This window comes from Bufo bufo, chromosome 8 (genome assembly GCF_905171765.1).
Source record: "Bufo bufo chromosome 8, aBufBuf1.1, whole genome shotgun sequence".
Classification (NCBI taxonomy): Eukaryota; Metazoa; Chordata; class Amphibia; order Anura; family Bufonidae; genus Bufo; species Bufo bufo.
In genome coordinates this window covers 1554657-1568048 of record NC_053396.1, presented here as the reverse complement: position 1 = coordinate 1568048, position 13392 = coordinate 1554657, and the positions used below count along the sequence as shown (strand labels likewise).

Below are 13392 nucleotides of genomic sequence, written 5' to 3'. Positions count from 1 at the left end.
CTTTCACACCGGCCATACAGATGGGAATGCTCCAGTCACCATGGGGATCTCTTAGGCCTCTTTCACACTGGCCATACAGATGAGAACGCTCCAGTCACCATGGGGATCTCTTAGGCCTCTTTCACACTGGTCATACAGATGGGAATGCTCCAGTCACCATGGGGATCTCTTAGGCCTCTTTCACACTGGCCATACAGATGAGAACGCTCCAGTCACCATGGGGATCTCTTAGGCCTCTTTCACACTGGTCATACAGATGGGAATGCTCCAGTCACCATGGGGATCTCTTAGGCCTCTTTCACACCGGCCATACAGATGGGAATGCTCCAGTCACCATGGGGATCTCTTAGGCCTCTTTCACACCGGCCATACAGATGAGAATGCTCCAGTCACCATGGGGATCTCTTAGGCCTCTTTCACACTGGCCATACAGATGGGAATGCTCCAGTCACCATGGGGATCTCTTAGGCCTCTTTCACACTGGCCATACAGATGAGAATGCTCCAGTCACCATGGGGATCTCTTAGGCCTCTTTCACACTGGCCATACAGATGAGAACGCTCCAGTCACCATGGGGATCTCTTAGGCCTCTTTCACACCGGCCATACAGATGAGAATGCTCCAGTCACCATGGGGATCTCTTAGGCCTCTTTCACACCGGCCATACAGATGAGAATGCTCCAGTCACCATGGGGATCTCTTAGGCCTCTTTCACACTGGCCATACAGATGAGAACGCTCCAGTCACCATGGGGATCTCTTAGGCCTCTTTCACACTGGCCATACAGATGGGAATGCTCCAGTCACCATGGGGATCTCTTAGGCCTCTTTCACACTGGTCATACAGATGAGAACGCTCCAGTCACCATGGGGATCTCTTAGGCCTCTTTCACACTGGTCATACAGATGGGAATGCTCCAGTCACCATGGGGATCTCTTAGGCCTCTTTCACACTGGCCATACAGATGAGAACGCTCCAGTCACCATGGGGATCTCTTAGGCCTCTTTCACACTGGCCATACAGATGGGAATGCTCCAGTCACCATGGGGATCTCTTAGGCCTCTTTCACACTGGTCATACAGATGAGAACGCTCCAGTCACCATGGGGATCTCTTAGGCCTCTTTCACACTGGTCATACAGATGGGAATGCTCCAGTCACCATGGGGATCTCTTAGGCCTCTTTCACACTGGCCATACAGATGGGAATGCTCCAGTCACCATGGGGATCTCTTAGGCCTCTTTCACACTGGTCATACAGATGAGAATGCTCCAGTCACCATGGGGATCTCTTAGGCCTCTTTCACACTGGTCATACAGATGGGAATGCTCCAGTCACCATGGGGATCTCTTAGGCCTCTTTCACACCGGCCATACAGATGGGAATGCTCCAGTCACCATGGGGATCTCTTAGGCCTCTTTCACACTGGCCATACAGATGGGAATGCTCCAGTCACCATGGGGATCTCTTAGGCCTCTTTCACACTGGTCATACAGATGAGAATGCTCCAGTCACCATGGGGATCTCTTAGGCCTCTTTCACACTGGTCATACAGATGGGAATGCTCCAGTCACCATGGGGATCTCTTAGGCCTCTTTCACACCGGCCATACAGATGGGAATGCTCCAGTCACCATGGGGATCTCTTAGGCCTCTTTCACACTGGTCATACAGATGAGAATGCTCCAGTCACCATGGGGATCTCTTAGGCCTCTTTCACACTGGCCATACAGATTGCGTCAGGATCTGTTCCAGGAAAACTGACGGCTTCACAGGTTCAAATCAGGGTTTTTTTTTGTGTTCAGGGTTTCAATTTCTTCCTTCTGGATACAATCAGTTTTTGATGCGATTTTCACACACGTGAAGAATAACCCTCAGCATCTCTGAGCAACCATCAGTGAAAAACGCATTGCGTCCAGATACCTTCCGTTTTTCATGCCGCCCCATTTGCTCTGTGAGCAACCATCAGTGAAAAACGCATTGCGTCCAGATACCTTCCGTTTTTCATGCCGCCCCATTTGCTTCTATGGAGCCAGAGCTGCATGAAAAACGCACAATATAGAACGCGACGCAAATGATACAGAGCACAATGCACACAATACAGAGCACAATGCACACAATACAGAACACGCGGCACACAATACAGAACACGCGGCACACAATACAGAGTGTGTACTCCAGCTTGTTGATGGTCACCCCACAATCCGGCACTGTCAGGTCCTGCTGTACTCCAGCTTGTTGATGGTCACCCCACAATCCGGCACTGTCAGGTCCTGCTGTACTCCAGCTTGTTGATGGTCACCCCACAATCCGGCACTGTCAGGTCCTGCTGTACTCCAGCTTGTTGATGGTCACCCCACAATCCGGCACTGTCAGGTCCTGCTGTACTCCAGCTTGTTGATGGTCACCCCACAATCCGGCACTGTCAGGTCCTGCTGTACTCCAGCTTGTTGATGGTTTCCAGATGACAATATATTGCTTTGTGTACAGCGCAGAGGAGGCAGGCGGTATAACAGACGGGTAACGGGCGCTATCGCCCTCTCCTTCCCATTTGCAGGCTCATTCATCCCTTTGAAGCCCCGGATTTTATGACCGTGCCCATCGATCTGCAGAACCGGGACTACTCTAAGTATATAGAAGAGGTGATGGAGGGGAAGTGACGCCCCCAGTGAAGATGCTCCGTGAGAAGTAGCAGCTGCCATTTCACTTGTAGGCGATGACCGTGGTCAGAAGATGGATGATGGGAGTAGTGGCCTGCGCACACATGGACCATACCTCAGCAGGCTGGGGGGGCACTAGCATTATTGATGTGAACAAAGTCCAATCTCCTTCTATAGAACTGTAGGGAAGAGGACAGAACCTGAACCCCCCATGTGCCTTACCCCCTCATAATAAAGCCACCAGGACCTCCAGCTTGGGGATCTTTATAACTACTGCCAATGATCTATTATACCGTCATATAGCCCGACACCACCGCTTCATGTGCTCCGTGGGTGCGGCCTTTGCCTACAGGCTGGACACAGGCAGGTCTTGCCCCGGCCCCTCATCCGGGTGGCACAGGTGTCCACATAGAGCAGATAACCTCCATCCTCCGCTGCTGAAGTCTGGGGTTCAGACTGAAGATTCTAACTCTCATCATCCTCACCCTCCTCTGATGCTGCCCTGTCCGGTGGGATCTGCACTCACAAAACACATCATCAATGACTCCAGACAAGTGACCCTGAGGGACCCCAGCCTCTTAAAGGGGTGGTTCCAGCCCGGAGGCACAAGTAATGGATCCCTTCCCAGCATGCCTCAGGAGGCAGCTTTCTCCTGTGCTCAGGGTCGCACAGCACGGAGCACATTTCATGTGGCAGGAAAAACGTCACAATGTAAGACAGAGGGTAACATATAGCAGTTTTATTGATACATGTCCTCGCTGCACCCGGTGACATCACAATCAGAGCGTCCATCTTTACCCCCCCGCTTCTTCTCATGTTTCCGGCGCTGACCGATGAGACGCCGCGAGGAGATGATTATTAGCAGCAAATGATAAAATACAATCTCTATAAAATAGGAGCGCGACGCGGCGCGCCATCTACCATAGACATCTTCTTCTTATATTAATTATGAGAAATACTAATGAGTAGATATTTAGACGTAGCTGCGTTTAGCGCACCAGATACACAGTGCCGGCCGCCATCTTGTCACAAGGGGGGTCATTTACGGAGCTACTAAACCCCGCCCCCCAGGAGTGCAGATAGGGGGAGTGGCCTAGAATATGGAGCCCCCCTTCCCCGGTGGTCAGGAGAAGTCAACTACAGTCAGGTCCAAAGACATCACATGAGGCCTCTCTGGGCTTCTGATTGGCTGAGGTCCGCCCTACATGTATGAAATGCATCAGCCCAGCGGTGGAATGTCAGCTGCAAAAACACTGACAGAAAAGATGCGCCATTTAAAAAAATAAAAAAACACACTGCAAAGTGAAGCGCCTGACACTGGCTGCGGCAGACGTGTGACAGCCTTTGTGGGCGGTGGGTTTACCACCCCTGGTGACAGGCGCACTCGTCCAGGTGTCATCACATACCGTGGCCCAAAGCTGTGTAGTGACGGCTCCCTGCACTCGCTAATAATTCACTGTAATGGGGTCACAGCAGGGAAGGCCCCTCAACACTGGATGTAAAGTGGCCTCAGCAGCTACTGGTGTCACTGCAAGCTGTAGAGTAGCAGAAGTGCGCCCCCTGCAGGCAGAGCACATACAGTGCAATGGAAAACCGAGTCAAGTGGGCCCTCTACAGACCAGCATCTTAAATCATAAGGGATCACTGCGCCACCTACAGGCAGAACGGAGAACTGTATGAATACCATTGGTAGGGATCACTGCGCCACCTACAGGCAGAACGGAGAACTGTATGAATACCATTGGTAGGGATCACTGCGCCACCTACAGGCAGAACAGAGAACTGTATTAATACCATTGGTAGGGATCACTGCGCCACCTACAGGCAGAACGGAGAACTGTATGAATACCATTGGTAGGGATCACTGCGCCACCTACAGGCAGAACGGAGAACTGTATTAATGCCATTGGTAGGGATCACTGCGCCACCTACAGGCAGAACGGAGAACTGTATGAATACCATTGGTAGGGATCACTGCGCCACCTACAGGCAGAACGGAGAACTGTATGAATACCATTGGTAGGGATCACTGCGCCACCTACAGGCAGAACGGAGAACTATATGAATACCATTGGTAGGGATCACTGCGCCACCTACAGGCAGAACGGAGAACTGTATGAATACCACTGGTAGGGATCACTGCGCCACCTACAGGCAGAACAGAGAACTGTATGAATACCATTGGTAGGGATCACTGCGCCACCTACAGGCAGAACGGAGAACTGTATGAATACCATTGGTAGGGATCACTGCGCCACCTACAGGCAGAACGGAGAACTGTATTAATGCCATTGGTAGGGATCACTGCGCCACCTACAGGCAGAACGGAGAACTGTATGAATACCATTGGTAGGGATCACTGCGCCACCTACAGGCAGAACGGAGAACTGTATGAATACCATTGGTAGGGATCACTGCGCCACCTACAGGCAGAACGGAGAACTGTATGAATACCACTGGTAGGGATCACTGCGCCACCTACAGGCAGAACAGAGAACTGTATGAATACCATTGGTAGGGATCACTGCGCCACCTACAGGCAGAACGGAGAACTGTATGAATACCATTGGTAGGGATCACTGCGCCACCTACAGGCAGAACGGAGAACTGTATGAATGCCATTGGTAGGGATCACTGCGCCACCTACAGGCAGAACGGAGAACTGTATGAATACCATTGGTAGGGATCACTGCGCCACCTACAGGCAGAACGGAGAACTATATGAATACCTGTCATGCCCCACTCTGACGATGTGCAGAGGTCGGCCAGGATAGCAGCACGAGTTTAGTTTTTGTTTTGATGCCGTGCTGGATCTGCCTCGCATCAGGTGCACTGGGTGGAGTCATTAGTTTAAATGGTCTCCAGCTAAGTGCTCTGAGCGGATTATACTGTTCATTTTGGTCTGGGAAGTTTGGAGGAAAGGTTGGCTGTCAGTTCCTGCTCTCAGAGATAAGTGTCATTTCTAGTTTGGTTGTTTGTGTCATCTATCCCATCCAGGTTCTGTGCGAGCAGGCTGCTCCTATCTCCCCACTTCACCATCTCAGGGAGTTCAGGGTTTTGTTAGTCTAGGCTGGTGGACACAGCAAACCTACCTTTAAGGTCTGCCTGTGGGCTGAGCAGTGCAGGGAAAGAGGTCAGGGATTTACTAGGAGGTGACCCTTCCCCTGTCTCTCGTCCAGAGCCTGGTTGGTGTGTTATCTGTTATACTGTGCACGTCCGTCATGACAATACCATTGGTAGGGATCACTGCGCCACCTACAGGCAGAACAGAGAACTGCATGAATACCATTGGTAGGGATCACTGCGCCACCTACAGGCAGAACGGAGAACTGTATGAATACCATTGGTAGGGATCACTGCGCCACCTACAGGCAGAACGGAGAACTGTATTAATACCATTGGTAGGGATCACTACACCACCTACAGGCAGAACAGAGAACTGTATTAATACCATTGGTAGGGATCACTGCACCACCTACAGGCAGAACAGAGAACTGTATGAATACCATTGGTAGGAATCACTGCGCCACCTACAGGCAGAACGGAGAACTGTATTAATACCACTGGTAGGGATCACTGCGCCACCTACAGGCAGAACGGAGAACTGTATGAATACCATTGGTAGGGATCACTGCGCCACCTACAGGCAGAACAGAGAACTGTATTAATACCATTGGTAGGGATCACTGCGCCACCTACAGGCAGAACAGAGAACTGTATGAATACCATTGGTAGGGATCACTGCGCCACCTACAGGCAGAACAGAGAACTGTATGAATACCACTGGTAGGGATCACTGCGCCACCTACAGGCAGAACGGAGAACTATATGAATACCATTGGTAGGGATCACTGCGCCACCTACAGGCAGAACAGAGAACTGTATTAATACCATTGGTAGGGATCACTGCGCCATCTACAGGCAGAACAGAGAACTGTATGAATACCATTGGTAGGGATCACTGCACCACCTACAGGCAGAACAGAGAACTGTATTAATACCATTGGTAGGGATCACTGCGCCACCTACAGGCAGAACAGAGAACTGTATGAATACCATTGGTAGGGATCACTGCGCCACCTACAGGCAGAACAGAGAACTGTATGAATACCACTGGTAGGGATCACTGCGCCACCTACAGGCAGAACAGAGAACTGTATGAATACCATTGGTAGGGATCACTGCGCCACCTACAGGCAGAACAGAGAACTGTATTAATACCATTGGTAGGGATCACTGCGCCATCTACAGGCAGAACAGAGAACTGTATGAATACTATTGGTAGGGATCACTGCGCCACCTACAGGCAGAACAGAGAACGGTATGAATACCATTGGTAGGGATCACTGCGCCACCTACAGGCAGAACAGAGAACTGTATGAATACCACTGGTAGGGATCACTGCGCCACCTACAGGCAGAACAGAGAACTGTATGAATACCATTGGTAGGGATCACTGCGCCACCTACAGGCAGAACAGAGAACTGTATTAACACCTTTAGTTGGAAATCAATGGCCACCTACAGGCAGAACAGAGAACTGTATTAACACCTTTAGTTGGAAATCAATGGCCACCTAAAGGCATAATAGGCTATAAACAGAAGAGGAGTCACTGCGCCCCCTACTGGCAGAATTGCCTTGGTTTGAACCTTATGCAGAAAATCTTTTTATCTCAAGCCGCCAAGAGCACAGGGAGCAGCAAAAAAAAAGATGACCTCAGTACGAAGAACAGAAATTACCAGTCAGTATCATATGTCAGTGTTACAAGTGGGCATCATACGTCAGTATTATATGTCAGTATTGGAGTGATTCAAGGTATCTAAAGGGTTAGTGTTGACACAAGATGGAGCCGCAGCCAGAGGAGGCGCCATGAGTGAAGCACCTACGTCCTGATGCCGAGTGTAAAGTAGAATTATTGTTAGGGCCCCAGTAGTTTGGGTAGGTGGTCTCACAGTGTGGGTTTATTGCTACATGCAGACAGCTGGGGGCTACATTAATATGACAGGGAGAGAATATCACTAATGATCCGCTGCCCATCTCCAGGGGGGGATATGACCGGGGCTGACGGAGCAGACCACCCCTCTGAAGATGCCCCTTTAACAGTCACCAGGGCTGTCTTCCTCGGAGCCCCCAGACAAAAGGTCTTAATATTACACCCTGGGAAGGAGAAGATTGACTGTGATGCTGACTGCCTCCCATCTCTAAGTGCATTTCATCAGGTATTGCCCTTTAACCCCTTAAAGAAACACTAAACTAAGAACTGAAGGCTACAAGAAATACAGTCGCCCCATACAGTTAGTCTGCAGCACTTTCTGCAAGATCGGACACACGCAGAAAACACAGGGTTAATCTCTGGCTGATCTCCTCCTTCTGCCACGGTTGGTCTCAGCACCCTGCTTCAGACAGGGAAGTGCGGGGAGGCTCCTGCTGCAGCCAGCTGTCCTAGGCTACTTTCACACTAGTTCCGTCACAGGGGCTCTGTACCGGAAAAGAACTGATCAGTTTTATCGCCATGCATTCTGAATGGAGAGTAATCCGTTCAGGATGCATCAGTTCAGTCACTGTACGGTTTTTGGACGGAGAAAATACAGCAGTTGAAAATTCCGGAACACTTGCTGGAATGCCGGATCCGGCACTATTTTACATTGAAATGCATTAATGCCGATCCGGCCCCAAGTGTTCTGGCAAAACGGATCCGGTTTTGCCGTCTGCGCACGAGCAGACCTTTAAAAATGTGAAAAAGATAAATACCGGATCTGTTTTTCCGGATGACAACCGGAGAGACGGATCCGGTATTGCAATGCATTTGTGAGACGGATCCAGACCCATCTACAAATGGTTTCTGTTTGCATACAGATTGCTGGAATCCAGCGACACTAGTGTGAAAGTAGGAGGAGGCGGACAGGGGACATGGCGCAGCTCCTTTAGGGTAGTTTCACAAACAGTTTTGTAGTTTTTGAGCCAAAACCCGGAATGGATCCAGCAGGAAGGAGAAGTTAAAATTCTTCCTTTGCATTTCCCGCTCCTGTGTTTAGCTAAAATAAGTGCAAAACAACTGTGGCTTTATAAAAAGATAAATAGTAGAAGTGCTGGGGTTCTCTATCTTTCAATAAAAATAAAGAAAAATCCTGCAGGCACCGATGGAATGACAGCGAGAGCCCACCTTAGATTCAGGGGCTGCTTCTATCTAAAGGGTTAAACAACCAGGAGCGGAGCCATCTCTGGGGGGGGGGGGGGGGGGGGGTTATGGAGGAACTGAAAAAAAGAAGTGCCGCAATCTCTGAGTCTACAGGGTGGGCCATTTATATGGATACACCTTAATAAAATGGGAATGGTTGGTGATATTAACTTCCTGTTTGTGGCACATTAGTATATGTGAGGGGGAAACTTTTCAAGATGGGTGGTGACCATGGCGGCCATTTTGAATCCAACTTTTGTTTTTTCAATAGGAAGAGGGTCATGTGACAAATCAAACTTATTGGGAATTTCACACGAAAAACAATGGTGTGCGTGGTTTTAACATAACTTTATTCTTTCATGAGTTATTTACAAGTTTCTCTTTGTTTACAGCCATTGACATGTCGCTGAGGTTAACACGTGAGAAGCGGATAGAAATTGTGTTGATGTCTGGTGAACGCAGTAACCGAGTCATTGCAGCAGATTTCAATGCAAGACACCCTACGAGACCACCCATCTCCCATGCTACAGTTAGCAAACTGCTTGCTTAAGTTTCGTGAAACTGGTTCAGTGGCTGTCCTAGCTTCATTCAGCAAGAGCCCACAGCGTAGCACTCGCCGCATGTCACTGGAGTGTGGCATTAGTCGAACATTCCTTCGGCGGATATTAGCTACTCACAAATGGCGCCCTTACAAACTCCAGCTACTGCAGCATCTCAACAATGATGACCCAGATCGGCAAAACAAAAACTGGAACAGGACCCTCAGTTTACGCAGAAGATTCTGTTCAGTGATGAGGCAAACTTTTATGTGAATGGTGAAGTTATTGGTCTGACACTAACCCACATTGGATAGATCCCTCCAAGACTGTTTGATGGTATGGTGTGGTATATGGGGTACAAAGATAGTGGGGCCATTCTTCATCAATGGAAACCTCAAGGCCACTGGATATGCATAATTGCTACATGATGATGTGTTTCCCTCTTTATGCACTGAAGCTGGCACGTTCCCTGAGTTTTTCCAGCAAGATGGTGCACCACCACATTATGGGTGTCAGGTCCGAGCATTCCTAGATGAACAGTTTCCTGGAAAGTGGATTGGTCGCCGTGGGCCAGTTGAATGGCCCCCAAGGTCTCCCGATCTGACCCCCTTAGACTTTTATCTTTGGGGTCATCTGAAGGCAATCGTCTATGCTGTGAAGATACGAGATGTGCAGCACCTGAAACTACGGATACTGGAAGCCTGTGCTAGCATTTCTCCTGCCGTGTTGCTATCAGTTTGTGAAGAGTGGGAGAAGAGGGTTGCATTGACAATCCAACACAATGGGCAGCACATTGAACACATTTTGTAAGTGGTCAGAAACTTGTAAATAACTCATGAAAGAATAAAGTTACGGTAAAACCAAGCACACCATTGTTTTTCTTGTGAAATTCCCAATAAGTTTGATGCGTCACATGACCCTCTTCCTATTGAAAAAACAAAAGTTGGATTCAAAATGGCCGACTTCAAAATGGCCACCATGGTCACCACCCATCTTGAAAAGTTTCCCCCCTCACATATACTAATGTGCCACAAACAGGAAGTTAATATCACCAACCATTCCCATTTTATTAAGGTGTATCCATATAAATGGCCCACCCTGTAGTTTGTTTCAATTCTTCACCATTTCAAAATCTCTGCTTGCTGTCAGTGAACAGGAACATTTTGTCTCACAGCTGAGGGTTTGTTACAGCTATGCACAATCTTGACAATCCTCCATGAGCAAATCACAGCAGCAGCAGCACAAATCCCTCTCCAGCCCTGATAGTTTGTTACAAGGTATCAGCGCAGGTAAATTGTATCATTTCATCGCCAGACTACTAAACCCCAGAGGATTGTCTAGATTCAATACAACTGTACCAAACCATCAGCTGTGCTAAGAACTGGCGAGGAATTAAAACACAGACCATTCCACTAGAGAGTGCTGGAGCTTGACTTAGATCAGGCATTTAAAGGGGTTGTCTCATCATGGACAATGGGGTAGGGATCGCTAGGATATGCCCCCATTGTCTTATAGGAGTGGGTCCCACCGCTGGGACCCGCACTTATATCGAGACCGGAGCCCCGCAAGTGAAGGTGGGCGCACTGCGCATGCGCAGCTGCCCTCCATTAATTTTTTTATGGGGCTGGAGAAAATAGCTGAGCGCTGGCTCGGCCATTTCTGTCGGCTCCATAGAAATGAATGGGAGCAGGGTCCGTGCATGCTCGGTACGCTCCCATTCACTTCCATGGGGAGCCGGCTTGGTGGTGGCCGGACCGGAGTCCTCCAGCCACCACCTTATGGGGCTCTGTTCTCGATATAGGAGTGGGACCCGCACCTATAAGACAATGGGGGCATATCCTAGCGATACCTCCCCCGTTGTCCATGATGAGACAACCCCTTTAATAGCGAGTTTTAAAGTCTTTGGTCCTACTGATAACTGTACCATAAATGTCGGCTGGCAGCCATATTACCGCGCCATTCATGGTGCATAAAACCAGAACTGTTAAAATTGTCCGTAATGTTGAGGAAGGCAATTCGGCATAGTACCCTGTATTAAGTGCTTTCTTCATGATTGCAGCAAGTCTCTGACACATACACAACGCCCTCGTTTCAGCAACAGAACCTCTCGCCAGCTGCACAGCGGGGAGCCCTGCCTGCCGCCTGCACACCTCACCTTTGGTTATCAGACTAACATACACAATATATACTTAGGTTATAAATCTCTCAGTAGGGAGTTGTTCCATCCCACTCTACCAAGTACTGAACTTTGCCCTCTGGGGTGATCCTCCGCGCCAGGACCTGGTACTTCTCTCCACATGCCAACCTGCCTGCAGCGCCAAAGAAATTGGTGATGGAGGTTTTAAGGTGCGGCAGTGACGCATCATCCTCGCTGATGCTTTCGTAAGTGTGGCCATCCATGCCGTTGTGTTGGAAATCGGATGTCCTGGCATATTCTATCAGTTCGCTGGTGCAGCTGTTCGGTTGGTCGGAATGGTTCACTGCCCGTCTCTTTGACTCAAAGGAGGAGTACATCTTGGAAGTCAACTTTCTCTTCCTGCTTCCGACATGGCCCCTATAACAGATAGAAGAATATGAAGCTTCATCATTATGCAGTTAGATTATAGCGTTTTATATCCTTACATTTACGATTTCTGCTTGCTGTCAGTGAATGGAAAGACCAACACGTGAAATCCTATATGAGTTAACACATGTCAGCAGCACTAATCTCTCCCCTGTCCACAGCCACAAACCTTCAGCTGTGATTAGTATTTTATGGCTTTTGGATGTTGCCCACAAGGCCCAATGCCTTCTACACACAGCGACTTGTATATTACTGTGTCTTCTCCCAAATGAAATAACTCAGCACAGCGGCACTTACTGCGACTCGTAGGACAGGCTGGTAGATGCAGAGCCGGATGTGCTGGCTGTGTCATTGGAATCCAGATCCGAAGTGAAATTCTGTCCAGAACTTGCACTAAAATCAGTAAAGACAATACATTACAGGGAGGAGGGTGTAGGATGCCAGCTGGGGTGTCAGCACAGCGCTATCTGTGACTGCAGCTCTGGATGTGACAGGAGTATAAGACATAATGTATGCAAGTACAGAATAATAATATATAAGGAGGGCACTCTGATATCTGGCTGCTGCAGAAAAGAGGTATTACAAATATCCTTTTTATTATAAATTCATTGTAATACCTCTTTTCTGCAGCAGCCAGATATCAGCGTGCCCTCCTTATATATTATTATTATTCTGTAATCCATAATTAGTCGGCATTGGGTGTTGCCAGGAGAGAGCACCTAATCTGTGTGTTTCATGTTGGAAGAGCCACTGAAAATAGCTCATAAACTGGGGCTTACACAAGACCAGAGGCTGCTCCTTGTCACCAGTCACACAGGGATACGGGGAAACATCCATCAATAACTTGCAGATTATTTTCTCCAAACCTGTTAGGAAGTCATTGAATTTACCTCTTCAGGCTCTGAATCTCATCCAGCGTAAAATCAAAGATGCTCGCCAGGTGGTGATTGGTGCTCCAGGCGGAAGTGAAGTCGCTCTGTAATGTCAGGAGGGGAAGGACTCATCATAAAGGAATTGTGGCCGATGAGATTATGGAGGTGACATGACATGTACAGCAATAAAATGAGGATGATATCAAGGTGGTAATAACGATGCTGAGGATAATAAATATCATCCTCCACAGAACAAGATAACGTATTCTGTATCTGGAGCTAGTTACTGACACTGGGAATGGCATCCTCCAGGAGGAACTGGGACTGCTTCCTGCAGATACCGCTCCTCTTCTGGCGCTCACGAGGCAGGAGGCTGCAACAGACAAGACATTGGACCTGTAAACAAAGAGGCCATATGGATCCCAACTACTCCGATCTATGCTGGGAAAACTGTGGAGCCCAAGGAACCTATCTACATCTATGGTGGACATGTCCAAAAATATATGTCCAAGTATATGAAAAGCTAAACAGAATACAAATATCCAACCATCTCCAGACTTTGCCTTATGTTTCCCACAACAT

The 13392-nt window shown here is 48.7% G+C and overlaps 2 protein-coding genes across 5 annotated transcripts in view; one reads left to right on the top strand and one right to left on the bottom strand.

Moving 5' to 3' along the window:
• The window catches only part of LOC120977874 (protein CutA homolog), a 29741-nt gene extending 26952 nt beyond the window's left edge, over positions 1-2789 (top strand). Inside the window, exon 6 of the mRNA XM_040406032.1 lies at positions 2556-2789. Within this exon, the coding sequence (XP_040261966.1) occupies positions 2556-2658 (103 nt within the window). The 3' untranslated portion in view covers positions 2659-2789. The remainder of the gene's footprint in view (positions 1-2555) is intronic.
• Positions 2790-11160: 8371 nt separating this feature from the next.
• The window catches only part of PHF19 (PHD finger protein 19), a 38326-nt gene continuing 36094 nt past the window's right edge, over positions 11161-13392 (bottom strand). For all 4 annotated transcript variants that reach the window (XM_040406021.1, XM_040406022.1, XM_040406023.1 and 1 more), the window contains 4 exons: positions 13102-13183; positions 12829-12914; positions 12236-12331; positions 11161-11929 (listed from right to left, as the gene is read on the bottom strand). In XM_040406021.1, the coding sequence (XP_040261955.1) occupies positions 11581-11929; positions 12236-12331; positions 12829-12914; positions 13102-13183 (613 nt within the window). In that variant the 3' untranslated portion in view covers positions 11161-11580. The remainder of the gene's footprint in view (positions 11930-12235; positions 12332-12828; positions 12915-13101; positions 13184-13392) is intronic.